This window comes from Lathyrus oleraceus, chromosome 5, assembly GCF_024323335.1.
Source record: "Lathyrus oleraceus cultivar Zhongwan6 chromosome 5, CAAS_Psat_ZW6_1.0, whole genome shotgun sequence".
Classification (NCBI taxonomy): Eukaryota; Viridiplantae; Streptophyta; class Magnoliopsida; order Fabales; family Fabaceae; genus Lathyrus; species Lathyrus oleraceus.
This window is the reverse complement of record NC_066583.1, coordinates 218,297,286-218,313,971: the sequence shown is the minus strand read 5'-3', so window position 1 is coordinate 218,313,971 and position 16,686 is coordinate 218,297,286. Positions and strand designations below refer to the sequence as shown.

General features: G+C 35.1%; 1 protein-coding gene across 2 annotated transcripts; it reads left to right on the top strand.

The window, feature by feature from the left end:
- The first annotated feature begins 6,117 nt into the window (after positions 1-6,117).
- LOC127083047 (probable LRR receptor-like serine/threonine-protein kinase At1g67720) lies at positions 6,118-11,942 on the top strand. 2 transcript variants are annotated; one of them, XM_051023280.1, is made up of 15 exons: positions 6,118-6,386; positions 6,468-7,008; positions 8,051-8,562; positions 8,748-8,877; positions 9,155-9,226; positions 9,301-9,369; positions 9,463-9,534; positions 9,638-9,706; positions 9,887-10,053; positions 10,143-10,396; positions 10,475-10,601; positions 10,682-10,747; positions 10,848-11,034; positions 11,120-11,252; positions 11,441-11,942. In XM_051023280.1, exons 1-15 carry the CDS (start codon positions 6,317-6,319, stop codon positions 11,762-11,764), a joined length of 2,793 nt encoding a protein of 930 aa, XP_050879237.1. In that variant the 5' UTR covers positions 6,118-6,316; the 3' UTR covers positions 11,765-11,942. The 2 variants fall into 2 exon arrangements, with proteins under 2 accessions (XP_050879237.1, XP_050879235.1); XM_051023278.1 differs by having other exon boundaries at positions 10,128-10,396.
- The last annotated feature ends 4,744 nt before the right edge of the window (positions 11,943-16,686 follow it).

Sequence of the window (16,686 nt, the reverse complement as noted above, 5' to 3'; positions counted from 1 at the left end):
TTGCCGAAAAGTTTATAGGATAAGAGGTTTCAACATCTGTATATTTATTGAATACGTGGCCAATAAAGAAGCTTGAGAATATTACACCGGAGGAATCTTGATATGGATTCAAGCCAAGTCTGAGTAACTTGAAGGTATTTGGTTTAGTTGCGTATATACATGTTCTGAATCAGCTTAGAAAGAAGCTAGATGACAAGGGAGAGCAGATGATCCTTGAAGGGTATCACTCTACCGGTGGTTACAAGTTGTATGATGCCTCAAACAGGTGAATCGTGATCAATAGGGACGTCTTTTTTGACGAAATAAAGGAAATGCAGTAGAGTGCAATCAGTTTTTAGTAGAATGTTATTAGTTGTAGCAAAGAAAAAGTGGTTTCTACAATCTTGGAAAGTGCATAAACATCCCCCGTCAAAGCCCAAATTGAAGAAAACGTGAGAAAATCAACAAGGCAAATAGGTTTTCCTATAAAACTTCAAGACTATAAGATGTTCTAGGATAACATAATCAATGACGATGGTAATTTCGTCCATTTTGAACTTATGGTCGAATCTGAACCTGTTAAAATTGAGGATGCCTCAAGTGATCCAAAATGGATTTGTGCTATGAATGATGAGCTGAAATTGATTGAGAAGAACAAGACTTGGGAGCTAGTTGATCTACCAGAAGGAAAGAAGTCAATTGGTGTAAGATGGGTGTACAAAATGAAGGAAATCCCAAGGGTACAATAATTAAGCACATGGATTTTTGCAAAGATAAGGTACATGCTTTGAAGAATTATTTGCACAGGTGGCTAGAATTGAAACCATTAGGTTAGTTCTTGGTATTCCAAATAACATCAGTTGGCCCATCTATCAAATGTATGTCAAATCTTCGTTTTTGAACGAACCACTTAAAGAGGAGGTATGTGTGGCACAAACCCCTGGTTTGTTGTGAAAAATCAAGAGTCAAAGTTTTATAGATTGAAAAAGACGTTGTACGGTTTGAAATAAGCTCCAAGATATTGGAACAAGAGGATAAATGGTTTCTTAAAGGAGATAGACTTCAAGAAGTTTGTATCTTGGAACATGGTGTGTGTGTAGATAAGGATGAAAAATGAAGGGTTGATAATTCTTTGTCACTATGTAGACGATTGATTGATTACAGTCAGCGATGAAGAGTGCATTTCTAAGTTCAAAAGTGGGCTTATGAAGGAGTTTGAGATGACCGACCTAGGCCTCGTGACCTGCTTCCTTGGTATTAAGTTTTACAAGTCCAATAAGGGAATTATCATGCACCAAAGAAGGTATGCGCTTGAGATTTTGAAGAAATTTAAAATGGAGCATTGTAATATTGTCATTACTCCTATTGAGAAAAGGTTGCAATTATCGAAGGATGAGTATGAGCAGGATGTTACTCCAACTCAATATCGAAGGTTGATTAGATACTTACATTACTTATGTAATATGTGACCAGACTTGGCGTTTAGTGTCGAAATTGTGAGCAAATTCATGGAGATACCGAAGGTGTCTCACTTGAAAGCAGTCAAGAGGATTCTAAGACACGTCAAAGGATATATTGGTTACAAATTTATCTTTATCGCAATGGACGAGGGCATAAAATGTAATTTACTCGGATATATTGATTCCAATTGGTGTGAAGATAAAGATAATAGAAAATCTATAGCTAGATATATCTTTATGTTTGGAGAAACACCAATATATTGATGTTTGGAGAAACACCAGTATATTGGTGTTTGAAGAATCAGTTGAAACATCTGGGAAACGAAGATGGCAAAGTTATAACACTCATGATTGATATCGTTTTCGCTATAAACCTTGCTGATAATTCCATTGCACATGGGATAAGAAGGCATATTAAGATGAAGTTTCACTACTTGAAAGAGCTTGTTAGTGAAAGAAGATTGATGTTGGGATATTGTATAAGTGAAGATCAATTGGTCGATTTACTAACTAAAGGAGTCTCGATTGAAGTATTCAAGTGATTGCTAATGGGTATGGAAGACTTTAAGGAATTGAATTAAATTGGTATGTTGAGAAAATAATATGATTCAAGTCAGTGCAACAGGTTGCAAAAAATATGCAACAGGTTACTTCATATTATGTAGTGTTTAGTTTTAAAATGGAAGCATAATGTAACGGTTGACAATTTATGCCAATAGGTTACATTTGTTATTTTTCTCTAAATTATGGGACAATAGTTAAATGTAATCGGTTTCAGTTTATGTCAATCAGTTACATCTGTTAGTTTTTTATTTTTTTTGTCTGATAATTGTACCTCATCTTATGTATTTGTATATATACCCTTTAGGTATCTCATTAATGAAAAATGATAATATTCACCCTTAATTCTCTCTCTCTCTCTCTCTCTCTCTCTCTCTCTCTCTCTCTCTCTCTTCCAACAAACATAACATTAGGAATGAAATTCCGACTATTAAATTACTATACGAAAAAAAAAGACTAAATTTTTATTCTATTAATCCAGCTCAATTGATAGTTGCAAGAGCATCTGATCACATGTGTGCATATTCAAATTTGTGACATTTTTCACAATTAAAATAACAAATTCTTAATTCATAGAATTTTAATTTTAGGGACAAGTTTTTATACCTAATTTTAGTTGTTTTTAAATTGTTGGGGATTTAATAAAGTGGACTCATATAAAAATATAATCTCTTATTATGAAAAGGGAAATACTAACCCCACCTTAAGTGGTGGACAATCACCCTATGAAAATCCAAAATTGTCTCTTAGATTTTGGAGATGCGTCTCCGAATGCATCTTTCGCTTAAGTCAAAACGTTAAAATTGAGTCACACGCAATATTTTTTACAAAATTTAATTTAGAGATGCATCTCCAGAATAATTCAATATACACCCTATGCGTTCCTTTCTGAAACACCCATTTTTATCATAGATTGTTCCGAAGATTCATCTTTGTATTCACGCTAGACATAATACAGAGATGCATCTATGTAACCAAACCAAACAATAAATTTTAAGTTTGTTTAGTGATGCTCAGATGAAATTGACGATATAGTAAATGTATACTATGATGAATTAGACCATACAACCAATATGCAGAACATGACATATATAAAGTAATAAATCCAGAGTACACAATGAAGCCTAAATAAGTCAAAATAAAATATAACTGAAAATAAATTCAGAGTACAAAGATTATAAACTACTGTTATGATAGACTCAGACTCGGGACCCCTTGTTCTTACGCTTCCTTCTGTACTGTAGTGCCTCAGCCATCATGGCATCTACAATGTACCTGGCCTCAGATTCATTCAGAAAGAGTTCGTTGCCAATACCCTCATGCCCAATCTCCATGATACGCCAACATCTAGGCAACACATCAACAACATGATATGCCTTAACTTGCTCCTATTCTAGTATCTCCTGGTGAGATGGCCTCGATGGATCTCCTGGAGCATCCTGTATCATATAAGGATATGACACTCTGAAGAACCACGGGATATAACCATCCACGTAGATCTAGTCGCTCTCAGCTATGGTACTCTGTGCCTCCTATAATATCAAATGATTAAGATAATCATCAAACATAACATCCATATCCCTACATGTCATATTGGGGGAGCAGACACAGAAGGGTCTCTAAGAATATACTGCATGTAGCCGAACTGCCGCATGACGCGCCCAGGAAAACATCAGACGTGAACCGCAATCCAACCATCACAAGTATAAGACTATACAGTCAAAGGGATGCGTCTCACGATGATCGACGTGCACATGGAAGTGTATATCCTCTTTTACTCTTCTACCATGCAGTCAAGATACACTTTAAACGAGTATGGCGTCAGGTTCCCTATGAGCGGGGCGAATGTAAAAGCACGTGGCATATCCTTAGTATAGGTCGATACATATGTCTAGCTGATGATGCGTGGGAAATGATGGAGGATCCAAGCCTGAAAAATATTGGAACACATGAGTAATTTGTAATGGTGTTAAAGGTGTAATGAAAATGACACACAAACACTAAATGACCAACAAATATTATCGTTAGTATGATGTTGCTTGTCACCTATTTCGTCTTCCAAAAATACAGCCTTCAGATAACTTAAAGTACAAGTAGACCAAACAAATGACCCCCCTAGTTGTACTCATGGATCTGCTCATAGTCATCGAAGTATCACACGTAGATTACATCCTCATAAGTGGCACTCTTGTCCACAAAAATGGAAGTGTCAACCAAATACAACAGGCGTGCTTTTCATAGCGTATGCTCTATGTTGCGCAACCTGATTATCATCACTAGCAGCCTGTTGTTCTCAAAGTAGCTCATCTGTATACACTTTCTCAAGGAATAAAAACCTAGCACGAGCCCTTCAGGTGGTTTCAAACACCTTCATGACAGCCTCTGAGTCAACTCCCAAATAGTTTACCATCAACTTTGGTGCATCATCTCTATTAATCTTCCCATGATCTAAAAGGTTCCCCCTAATAAGAAGATGCAGTAGACACGAGACATTGTCCAATATGATAGATATCTCACCATATGGTAGATGAAATATGACGTCTCAGTGTGTCCTCTCTCTACAAACACATTAAGCATACCATGGTTAACCATAACATAATCGGTCTTACACAAGTATCTCATCCTAGATAGCTGCAAAACATCCTAAAACTACTGCTCATTAGGCTGCCGCATGCCAGTAATCTTCCGCTCATGGTTGGTCAGGTTTAAGCGGAAAATTTTAGTGGATCACGGTCCTGCAGAAAAATAAATCATTTTCAGAAACTTTTAATATTATAACAAGCATATATTAAAAAGAACGAATCCAAATAAATTTTACCTCTCAGTCTCAGACATGTATGGAAATATGGTCCGGATAAGGAGGCAACAATGACAAGTCTGACGGGCCTCCTCTGAACCCCTGTGATGCCTAGGGTGCCTCTATTGCCTATTGGGCCTGGGATGCATCAAGTACCTATGTTGCCTCTTGTGTCTGGGGTGCCTCAAGTACCTCTAGTGTCTGAGGTACCTCCGGTGACTCGAGTACCACTGTTGCCTCGAATGCCTGAATAGGTGAAACTCGTCGCCTATAGAAAGATGTAGGTAGAGATGCATGAGTAGCTGACACCCGTCTCCTAAGGGAAGAAGAAAATGGAGATACATGAGCTCCAGAAGCTGACGCCTTCGCATCAACCAGGCTAAGGGTAACAGGAGCCTGCGATGGTGGACGCTTTTCTCTTTGAACAGATACATGATATGCAATCTTGTTGTGCCCCAATCGGTCTTGCCTATTAGCCATAATGCATGTAAGTAAACCACACAAGCGTTACACAATCAGTACAAGCAAAAATTGGCAAAAAAACGCACTAAAAAACTTCGGAGATGCATCTCCGATTTCAGGGAATGAAAATGTTGAAATTTTTTGAAGATGTATTTCTGAAATTTTCTACAACTTTCATCAGCGTCAATGACGGAATGTCCCCCCAAACAGTAAAAATAGTGCATTGATCAATAAAACTACCTATCAAACACGCTTCGAATTATGTATAAACTATCAAACATGTATAAACTATCTATTTCATAACTTAATCATCAATTTCTACAAATTTATACAAAAACTAAAAAAGGTTTAGAAAAATAAAAAAATATACAAATTGTGAGTTACTTTTGTGTTGAATGAGCTCTTTGATGAACTTGATGTTGATGGAAGAAGCTTTGAAGTTGGTTGAATGATTTTGAGAGAATGAGAGTTGAGAGAGTTTGAGAAACTTAAGTGGTTTAGAGTTATTTTTTTAGAAGCGAGGAAAGAAAAGACTCTGCTGCGATTTTAAACAAATAGTGTTCGGAGATGCATTATTGTAATGTACAAGAAGATGTATTTTCGTGATTTTTTTCACATTGACTTAGGCCCTGATTTAAAAATATATTTAGTTGGGATGCGTCTGAATATGCATCTCCAAAATTTAAGAATATTATTTTATTTTTACAAGGTGCGATAGTAATCCATAAAATAGCTTTAAAAATCCTCAAGAAAAATGATACTAATTTCATTCATTATTGCCCATTTTAGGAGAGTAAAGAGAAAAAAGAAAGAAAAAAAAAGGAAAAGTAACAAGTAGTCTTATTTTCTCAAAGAAAAAGAAGATTCCAAAAATCAGATAAAGAAAGCCATACAAAACAACTATCAATATGTAAAGTTAAAGACTTAAAGCAAAAAAGCCATTAAGTGGAAGAAAGCTGTTTCATGTTCTCATCTCAAACAAGCAATTAATTTTGTTCAATCAACCAAATTTATTGATCCAAATTATCATTACTACTTTGTTCTCTTCCCAAATTCAATGTCTTTATTTTCTCTCTTTCTCTTCACACTTCTTTTGTCAATATCATACACAACTTCACAACTTCAAGGTATATGTATAATGCACCTAGCCATGCATTTTATGTAGTATAATGATTATGCTGTTCTAAACTTTTGTCCTTGGATTGCAGAGTTTATAAGCATTGATTGTGGAGGAACAAGAACTAACTACACAGACACAACCACAGGGATTACATGGATTTCAGATTCTGAGATAATGAAAAATGGTGAGACAGTGAAAGTGAGAAACCCTAATGGGAACAAAGTTCAGTATGAGAAACGCAGAGATTTCCCAACTGATAGTAGAAAATACTGTTATACACTTGAGACTGAGGAGAGAAGAAGGTACTTGGTAAGAGCAAGTTTTCAGTATGGGAGTTTGGAAAATGGAGATACATACCCTCAGTTTCAGCTTTATTTGGATGCAACTAAATGGGCTACTGTGTCAATTTATGATGATTCAAGAGTTTATGTTAAGGAAATGATTTTTAGGGCTCCTTTGAATTCTGTTGATGTTTGTGTGTGTTGTGCTACTACTGGTTCTCCTTTTATATCTACTCTTGAGCTTAGGCCGTTGAATCTTTCTATGTATGCTACTGATTTTGAGGATGATTTTTTCTTGAAAGTGGCTGCAAGAATTAATTTTGGTGCTCCAACTGAGGATGCTGTTAGGTATGGTGGTTTTTTCTTATATTTTCTTATGGCGAATCATCGATTTAGTCCGTGAAATTGTAAGATGATGTTGAATTAGTTGATGAAATTGTTCATATTTTAAATCCGTAACTGTTGGGAATTGTTCGTTCAGGAACTAGAAATAGTTGATGATGGAGTGAGATAGGGTTCACGTGCGGTGGAGTGAGGTTCCGATGCGGTGGAGCGGGGTAGACCTGTGAGGTTAACACTCTTAACGCCCAAGTCAGTGAATGAATGAGAAGTAGGTTTAGTGGGAGAATGAGTAGAATACCTGGATCTCGGCACGTGCAGAACTTTATATATGGAAGGCGGTTAGAACTGCTTCCGCTTGATCCGGCGTTTCGTGTGGACCACCGTCTGATTAGATCCGACGGTGAGAAGTTGACAGGAAGTCAGAATCATGTGCTCTATGCTTGAGTGAGGTCGTACCTGTTCCCCGCGCCTTTCATCGTAGGGCTTACTATTGGGCCTTGATGTGTGGGCCTTGTGAGTGGCCCAGAACAGGAATAACTCATAGTTTTCTGATAAGTGGACAAGTGATCTTTTAAATGGGACCGTAGTATTTAAACACAAGTTGGGCTGTAGGCTTGACTCATTCGTTTGTTGGGCGGTGACGGTGACCTGGGGATGTCGGGGGACTTTGACCCTTGCAATATGCTTCAGGGGTAATCTTATAAATTGGACTATAATATTTAAACACTAGTTGTAATTTGTAACACTAAGCTTGAACAATGGAAAGACACTGTTGTGGTCACCATGTGGTCAGAGACGTAAACAAAATTGGTCGAACTATGTGATCAAATCATGCGTGTTAACAAAATTGTATCGGTTATCTTTTGAACTAGGGTTGCTCTAACAGTCACAGCAATTGAAAGTCTCAGATTATATTAGTCCTTTTGGATCAATGAATATTAGTTCCCAAAATTGTGTTATAGAAACTACATGTGATTAAGAATTCTAAAATTCAAAAAGTCATATATTTGGTTTCGTCGGCTTGATTTATCTACCTAATGTTCATCAGGTATCCAGAGGATCCATATGATAGAATATGGGAGTCCGATCTTGTAAAAAGACAAAATTATCTAGTTGGAGTAGCAACAGGCACAGAAAGAATTAGCACAACAAGGAACATAGGAATAGAGACAAGAGAATACCCCCCGGTTAAGGTGATGCAAACTGCAGTGGTTGGTACAAAAGGATTACTTAGTTACAGACTCAACTTAGAAGACTTTCCCGCCAATGCTAGAGCTTATGCTTACTTAGCAGAAATTGAAGATTTGGGTCAGAATGAGACTAGGAAATTCAAATTGGAGCAACCTTATATACCTGACTATAGCAATGCAGTGGTGAACATAGCGGAGAATGCTAATGGTAGTTACACCCTTTACGAACCAAGTTACATGAATGTGAGTCTGGAGTTTGTTCTTTCCTTCTCGTTTAAGAGGACGCGCGATTCTACTAGAGGGCCTCTACTAAATGCTATGGAAATAAGCAAATATCAAGAAATTGCTTCAAAGACCTTCAAGCAAGATTGTAAGTTCTTATTAATATCAGTGTGTATTTCGGAAAAATAGATGTTTTGGTGCATGTATTCAAGAATTTGATATAATATTTGAATAGTTACAGATACAAATTATAACATATTATTAGTTACAGAAATAGGAATCAAGAATGTGTATCAAATGAACAAATTGCTAACCGTACTTTTGTTTTTACAGCAAATTCTGTAAATGCATTTGCTTCCTTGTCTGATGAAATTATCCCAAAGAACGAAGGCGATCCTTGTGTTCCAACCCCATGGGAGTGGGTGAACTGTAGCACCGCCACACCTCCAAGAATTACAAAGATGTAAAGTCTCTATACCTTTTTTGTTGACACTTCCATTTCATGCTAAGTATCTAGTGATTGGTTGAGCCATCTATGGCAGCTGTTTTTAAAGACATTAGAATTTCGATATCCAAAAGTTAATGCTATAGAGTGCGAGCTAGCGATGTAGTTATAACCCAGAAAAACGTAAGTCAGAAGAAGCATGATGAAAAATTGCAATCAAACGTTCCTGTTGTTCACATAACTTTTTGAAATTAAAACAGTACATGTTTTTACTGATTGCAATAACTTGAATTAGAAACTTGTCAAGAAGGAACGTGACCGGTGAAATTCCACAAGAGCTCAACAACATGGACACCTTGGAAGAATTGTAAGTAAAACACTTTCGAAACAGAAAATGCTTTTATTTATTTTAGCTTTTGTAATATATTATTGTTTTCTTAGGTGGTTAGACGGAAACTCGCTTACAGGAAAATTACCTGACCTGAGCAATCTTATCAATCTAAAGATTGTGTAAGTTCTTTAGTTTGGAATCAATATCTTGGAAAACACTCTTCTTCTTTTTGTTCTCTTTAATTTTTTTCTTCTTCCAATAATGATATGCAGACATCTAGAGAACAATAAGTTGAACGGTCCACTACCGCCTTACCTCGGTAGCTTGCCAAGTTTACAAGCATTGTATGTAGCGTTTACTCATCGATATTTATTATCTCTACTTTCGGAACAACTTGTAGCATTTTTGTTGTTAGCCTCATAACATTTATGAATGTATCTATGATAGGTACATACAGAATAACTCATTTATCGGGGAAATACCAGCAGGATTATTGTCTTCAAAAATCACTTTCATGTAAGCTCAGCAAAAGCATAGTTTCTGATATCAGATCAATTTAGAATCAGATGCTAAAGACTCATTGAACATGAACTTAAATAACATCAGTATGAATGTAATAGGTCAAGAGTTTTTTCCGACTAGTTTATCGATATCTAGTTTGAAGTGACACTGATAGAAATTTATTTTCTCTTTCAGCTATGATGATAATCCTGAACTACATAGAAAGAGCAAAAAGCATTTTCAGTTGATAATAGGAGTTTCGATCGGAGTACTAGTGATTCTACTAGTCTTGTTCATAGGGAGTTTGTTGTTATTACATTACCTAAGGAGAAAGGCTTCTCAAAAGAAAAGTGATGAAAAAGGTTCGTGAAAAAACAAGTCAAATCTAATACTTTTTTTCTTGAAAATTATAAATAATAAATTTCTATAGTTAAAGCCTTATTGTGCTCAGGTATTCCGGGACGCAGTAGTACTAAACATTTAACTGGATACTCTTTCGGCCGAGATGGGAATTTAATGGATGAAGGCACTGCATACTATATTAATCTCTCAGATTTGAGAGAAGCTACAAACAATTTTTCAAAGAAAATTGGAAAAGGAAGCTTTGGATCTGTCTATTATGGAAAAATGAAAGACGGAAAAGAGATCGCAGTTAAGACTATGACTGATCCATCAAGCCATGGGAACCATCAATTTGTAACCGAGGTAGCGTTCTTTCTTACTTGAATCAAAAGATTTGTGTCTTTGAATTTTACCTTATTGATTGTAAGGTCGCAACTGCAGGTAGCCCTCCTATCAAGAATTCATCACAGAAACTTGGTTCCTCTGATTGGATATTGCGAAGAAGAATATCAGCATATTCTTGTTTATGAGTATATGCACAATGGCACTCTAAGAGATCACATTCATGGTTTAATTCTACACCCTTGTATTCATCTACATACTTGGTGAAAAAAATATATCATGATTTAAATTCCAATGCTTTTACAGAATGTTCGAGTCAGAAGCAATTAGACTGGTTAATTCGGCTTCGAATTGCAGAAGATTCTGCCAAAGGTTGATCAACGACATCGATTAATTCCTTGGTCCATAAGTAACTTTTAGTATTTCCTTTTTCCGAATAAACATTTAAATGACAAAATATCTATTTCTATAGGTCTTGAATACTTACACACAGGATGCAATCCTAGTATTATTCATCGAGACGTAAAGACGAGCAACATTCTCCTAGACATCAATATGAGAGCAAAAGTGTCGGATTTTGGACTCTCAAGACTTGCCGAAGAAGATTTAACTCATATATCAAGTGTTGCAAGAGGAACTGTGGGATACCTGGATCCTGAGTAAGACATTACCGTTGTGTTTCCACGATCAACAGCATTGTTTTTCTTAAACATGTTGAGCTCATTTTTCTCTCCATATTAATAGGTACTATGCAAATCAACAACTGACCGAAAAGAGTGATGTATACAGTTTCGGAGTTGTTCTACTGGAACTGATATCTGGAAAGAAGCCGGTATCACCAGAAGATTATGGTCCAGAAATGAATATAGTTCATTGGGTATGTTGATCTTGCAGCCTCACTGAATTGACTTATTTGAGCTTATATGTTGGCATAAGCACTTGTGAAACTGTTTGAGATAACTTATGTAAACAAGCTTGTCCATAAGTTATATTCAGCATATTTTCGTAAGGTCTCCATAATAACTTATGAAAACAAGTTATATGACTAAAATATTGTTTTGGCAGGCACGATCGTTAATTCGAAAAGGGGATATAATAAGCATTATGGATCCTTTGCTGATTGGAAATGTGAAAACTGAATCAATTTGGAGGGTTGCTGAAATAGCCATGCAATGTGTAGAACCACATGGTGCCTCTAGGCCAAGGATGCAAGAAGTGATTTTGGCAATACAAGATGCTTCTAAGATAGAGAAAGGAACAGAAAGTCAAATGAAATTATCATCCTCAGGTGACTCAAAACCACAATCTTCAAGGAAAACTTTGCTTACAAGTTTTCTTGAAATTGAGAGCCCTGATTTGTCAAATGGCTGTCTTCCATCAGCTAGATAATTCTATTTTATTTGTTTTTTTCTTATTCATATCAACTTATCAATGCACCTACCTACTTCTTAATAAGACCTTATGTAAGTGGGTTGGTTTTTTTTGTACATGATATATCACTATTTTTGTTCATTATCAGATTATTAAATATGTTTATAACACAATAACACTCATTGACTAGTGACAAGATGATACCTTCACTTCTTTGGCTGCGACTGTTATTTCTTTTTCTTTTTGTTTGTAACCAAAAATACCAAGTGCCCAACTAAAACCATATCCATATAACCTAATTTATATATATATTTTTTATTAGAAAAATTCAAATTAAATATTAATCAAAATGAATATTTGTTTATTTTAAATAACACCGGGGCGTATACACTTAAAAAAAACTTAGTAAATAGTAATATCTTGTATTTTTCTCACTCTGAAAATCTGAAAATGTCCACTCGCACTTTTTGGATTTTGAATTTTGAATGCACCACACAATACAATAAATTTAGTTTACGCACCTAATACAAAAATATACACACAATACAATAAATTAAGTTTACACACCTAATACAAAAATATATTTGTCTGGATATTGGTATTCGGATACACCCTTTAACATAACATGATTAGTCTTTCCCTCCTCATCCTCTAACATTTGAAATCAAAAGTCTAAAAAAATGTAATCCACTAAACTTTGTGTGAGAAGTTTTAAAAAAAAACTCTCAATTTCTACTCTTTCTCATTCAAATTAAGTCCCTTAATCAATTATGATAATTTATTTCTCACATTTGAAGAATATTTGATAAGTTTCTCATCCCCACCTTATTTTTTTTTCTTCTGGTTTTGATGCATGCAATTTTTTTCCTAATTTTTAATTGAACTACATTATATTCCATCTTATAGAAATATTATATCATTTTTGTCCTACTTTATTTTGATTTGAATTTGAGACATTTGGGGGTTAGTGTTTATGATAGTAAGAAGTCTACCACGAATTCTATCTTACACGAATTTTAAAGTTTGAATTGTTTGTACAAATATCAAAATTTGGATGTGTCATACAGAGTTTAAATTCCAGATACTATCTCTGGTCTTTAAGTTAGTTTTGTTTCTTTAATTCAGTTTTGTTTTGAGCAGTTTTTTTGAAAATAATATTTGTTATGTTCTCTAAAATCATTTTGTTTAGGTTTCATTTGGTATTGGTTTGTTCAATTTTGAAATGTACTCTAACTGTGATTATGATATGTCTTGTCTTGTGAGATTATAGAAAAATGACTGACGAACAACTAAGGTACAAGCAGGATCATTTGTCTCAACATGCTTCAGAGCGTATGAAAAAAGGTAGATCTTCTTGTGTAGTTGAACAATCATCTGGTGTTGCTGAGGGATCATCGTCTCATGTTCATGAACCTCCAGCACATGACGATGCACATGTTATTGTCTTACATGCTCTTATTGCACATCCTCCAATCGGACCTGATGTTGTCGCACCTCGGGGTTTTCTTGGTGGCCAATATGATATGTCATTACTCCCTCGATATGCATACCATGTCACGGATCACATACGGGAAAAAGAGATATAATAAATATTTACTTATGTTTTTAAGCAACTATTTTATACTAATTGAACCGTATGACGTTGATATATTTATTTTTGCAGTACCATGACACACTGAAGTGTATAAATCATGGTAAAAATATATCAAAGTTGCCTCAGCCAAATGAACCATGGCTTACAGAAGTATTAGAAGCATATGAACTGAAGAACTTTTGCTGGACAAGACATGGTTACATCGACCATGATCTTTTGTCGGTATTTGTTGAGAGATGACACTCAAAGACGTAATCATTTCATCTTTCCATTGGTGAGACAAGTATTATTATGAATAATATACTGTGTGCCCTTCATCTTTCGGTTACAGGAAGATTGTCGGATCACTCTTCAATTCAGAGATACGAGGCACTAGACTTATTGCTGAAACAATTAGGAGTTAATTCAGGTGATTCATAAAAGGAGATTATAGATACCCGAGGAGCGCATGCCAGGTTTTCATTTCTAAAGGATAATCACATAGGCAACTTGATTGTCTCTTACAATAATATTGGTGATGATGCATATGTCGCCTATCATAGAAAATGTGCATTGAAGACATAATTTTTGTTTTTGGTTGACATGGCGATATTTGTGGGCAAAAGTGTGACCTATACTGATGTTTTCTATCTTAACTACTTCATAGACTTAGAAAGGATTCACAAGTATAATTAGGGGAGTATCTTGTTTGATTTACATATATTCTAAGTTAGATGCAACTAATCAATGGAAGACGAGACAAATCAAAGGAAGCTACTGTCTATTCTAGGTAATTTACATACATGTTAATGATTAATTTCACGTTAATTATAAATTTCACATTACTTATACTTTTATATTAATGATTTTCATGTAAACCATTTTCAGGCATGGATTTTGTTGCATTTTGCCCTTATCGCCTGGTGCAGTATGTTACCGACTACATTAAGGAGTTGCCATGTGCATGCTTGATTATCCCACTCAGAGAGAATCCAACGATCGAGCCCTATAAACATGCCCTTGACTGCATTCTAGCAGATAATATTTGTTTCACACCATATGGTGTGCACCGTTAGACATTGACATTGGAGGATATATGTCGGTACTCTCAATGGCTGGCTTGCAAGTCACCATATATGTACCCACATTTTCCCAAGCGAGTACTGAGAAAATTTGGTTTTTTGCAGGGTATACCTAGGGACCCCATATTGGTTGCGCCTTACAAAATCTTTCATAGAGATATTGATGTGCAATTTGTAGATTACCTGCATATTTGGTACTAGAGGATGTATGTAGTGTTGCAGCTCCTAGTCCAAGGAATGCATTATACAATTATATCTAATGATTTTACAGAGTTTCCCATACTTACCAGACACCAATGACAATGAGAGATTCTCCAAGGCCAGCTCATTAGAAGATATTAGAGGAAGAACATACAAGAGTTGGTCATTTCATAGATGTCTTACCTATATGACATTGCATTGTCACTATTGGAGAAGATTCCCTAAGTAAAAGAGAGTTTCAGGAAGGCAACCCCTAGTGGGACACCTTACGTGAGCACCCTTAGGTTTTACCGATTATGTCGGCGGTTTTATATCAGTGGTTTCTGGATATGCTATATTGTGCAGGTGCTCTTTGATGTGAAATTTCATGTTATAATCAACTTTCAAAAATATCTCTTGAATTACCTCTCATTATGTCATAATAGAGATCTTTTATTTACCATCCCTTATCACACCATCATCATCAGACTGAAGTCTTTTCCAATATGTGTTTACCTCATCCATACATATAGGTATATCAAGTTTCGTCTTTTTGGAATTAAGCAAGCACATGAAAGACCATATGCCCTTCTATGTGTACAACCACACTTGAAGATATTTGAACATATTTTCTCTGCTCACACAAATTCATGATAGATAAAGTTCAATCCCGCTCGAGATATATTGTCGACCAACTACGAATACATGAATTTCTCTTTGAATTTATGTTATAATACTATGATATTACAACCATATGATGTATGTATCTCATTATGTTTCATTTCAATCATTTGATTCACTGATTCCCAATTCGTACAAAAAAAACCCTTATTATTTCCCAACCAGCTCTTCAATGTAGCATGAACAGACTCAACCCTATTAGTTATGGTATTTCTAAGGCTTCTAATTTGATCGATCCATGCACAAATAATTTTCTCCTTCACCTGGTTTAATATTATACTTTCAACATATTCCAATAAATTCAGATATTTCGCGCACACACTTTTGAACTGTATGACATCTTCAACGTATAACTCCTCTATAAAAGAATTGATTATGACACTCCGGACATCCATTATAGGTTCCACTATTTGACTATATTTTACCATTTTCTCATATCCACCCTTGATTGGTTTGCTTACCAAAATTATCTTAATCCTACTTCTCACATTTATTATTATATGATACCCACATAGGAAATCATACGATGTAGGAAATACCTTTGCAACAAAATTCATCAGTGAGATATCATGATAAATGATAATCACTTGTGGAATACTTTCAGAATCTTTCAACATATTGCAATATATTTCCAAAGTCCATGTAACATTATCCTCTTTTTTTCACATTCCAAAGATGCAAAGCAAATTGATCAAATCATCTTTTTAGAAGTAACACCAACAATTTATAGAAGAGGAAACATGTATTTGTTGGTCTTATATGTTGAACCAATTACCAATACTATAGGAAATATGTTAAACAACTTGATGGAATAAGTATGAGTAAAAAGTATATTTTGAATAGTTTTTCCATCCTCACACTTTTTACCTATATACATAATGATGCATATCCAACACTTTCAACAACTGTTGCATTTAAGATCTTGGACCCTTTATCGCCTTGTTGTTTTGGTGGCTAATATTGTATATTTGTTTAATATTTAATACAAATTTGCGTCTTTTCCTTGTAAAAGTTTTTTGAGTATGTTTTTGGGTTGAACCATGTTCATTGTCATCTTAGAAATAAATTTTTTCTCTTCAAAATTTAGATGACAAGCAATCGGATGATTAGCTAACTTGTTACTAAATACATGATTATGTAGACCATAAAGAATACAAATGTCCAAGTATTATTTTACTTATGGTACCTACACAACTTAAAATGACATTCACATTTTCTTATTTTGGTGTTCATCACGTTTCAACTTCCGTATAGGTTCTTTATACTGGTCACTTCTTTTGCTTTTCATTGTAGCAAATGTATGTCTTCTATCGGAACCAGAATCCAAACTCACGATAAATATCCTAAAACCTAATTTGGCAGCTTCCCTACATACTCATTTAATCATATGTTCATGTAACAAAGTATGGATGTTGGATGTAGGA

Coding starts and splice junctions, on each gene's coding strand:
- LOC127083047 (XM_051023278.1), top strand. CDS start 6,317: ATGTCTTTATTTTCTCTCTTTCTCTTCACACTTCTTTTGTCAATATCA. Junction 7,009..8,050: donor CCAACTGAGGATGCTGTTAG/GTATGGTGGTTT, acceptor AATGTTCATCAG/GTATCCAGAGGATCCATATG. Junction 10,397..10,474: donor ACCATCAATTTGTAACCGAG/GTAGCGTTCTTT, acceptor TCGCAACTGCAG/GTAGCCCTCCTATCAAGAAT.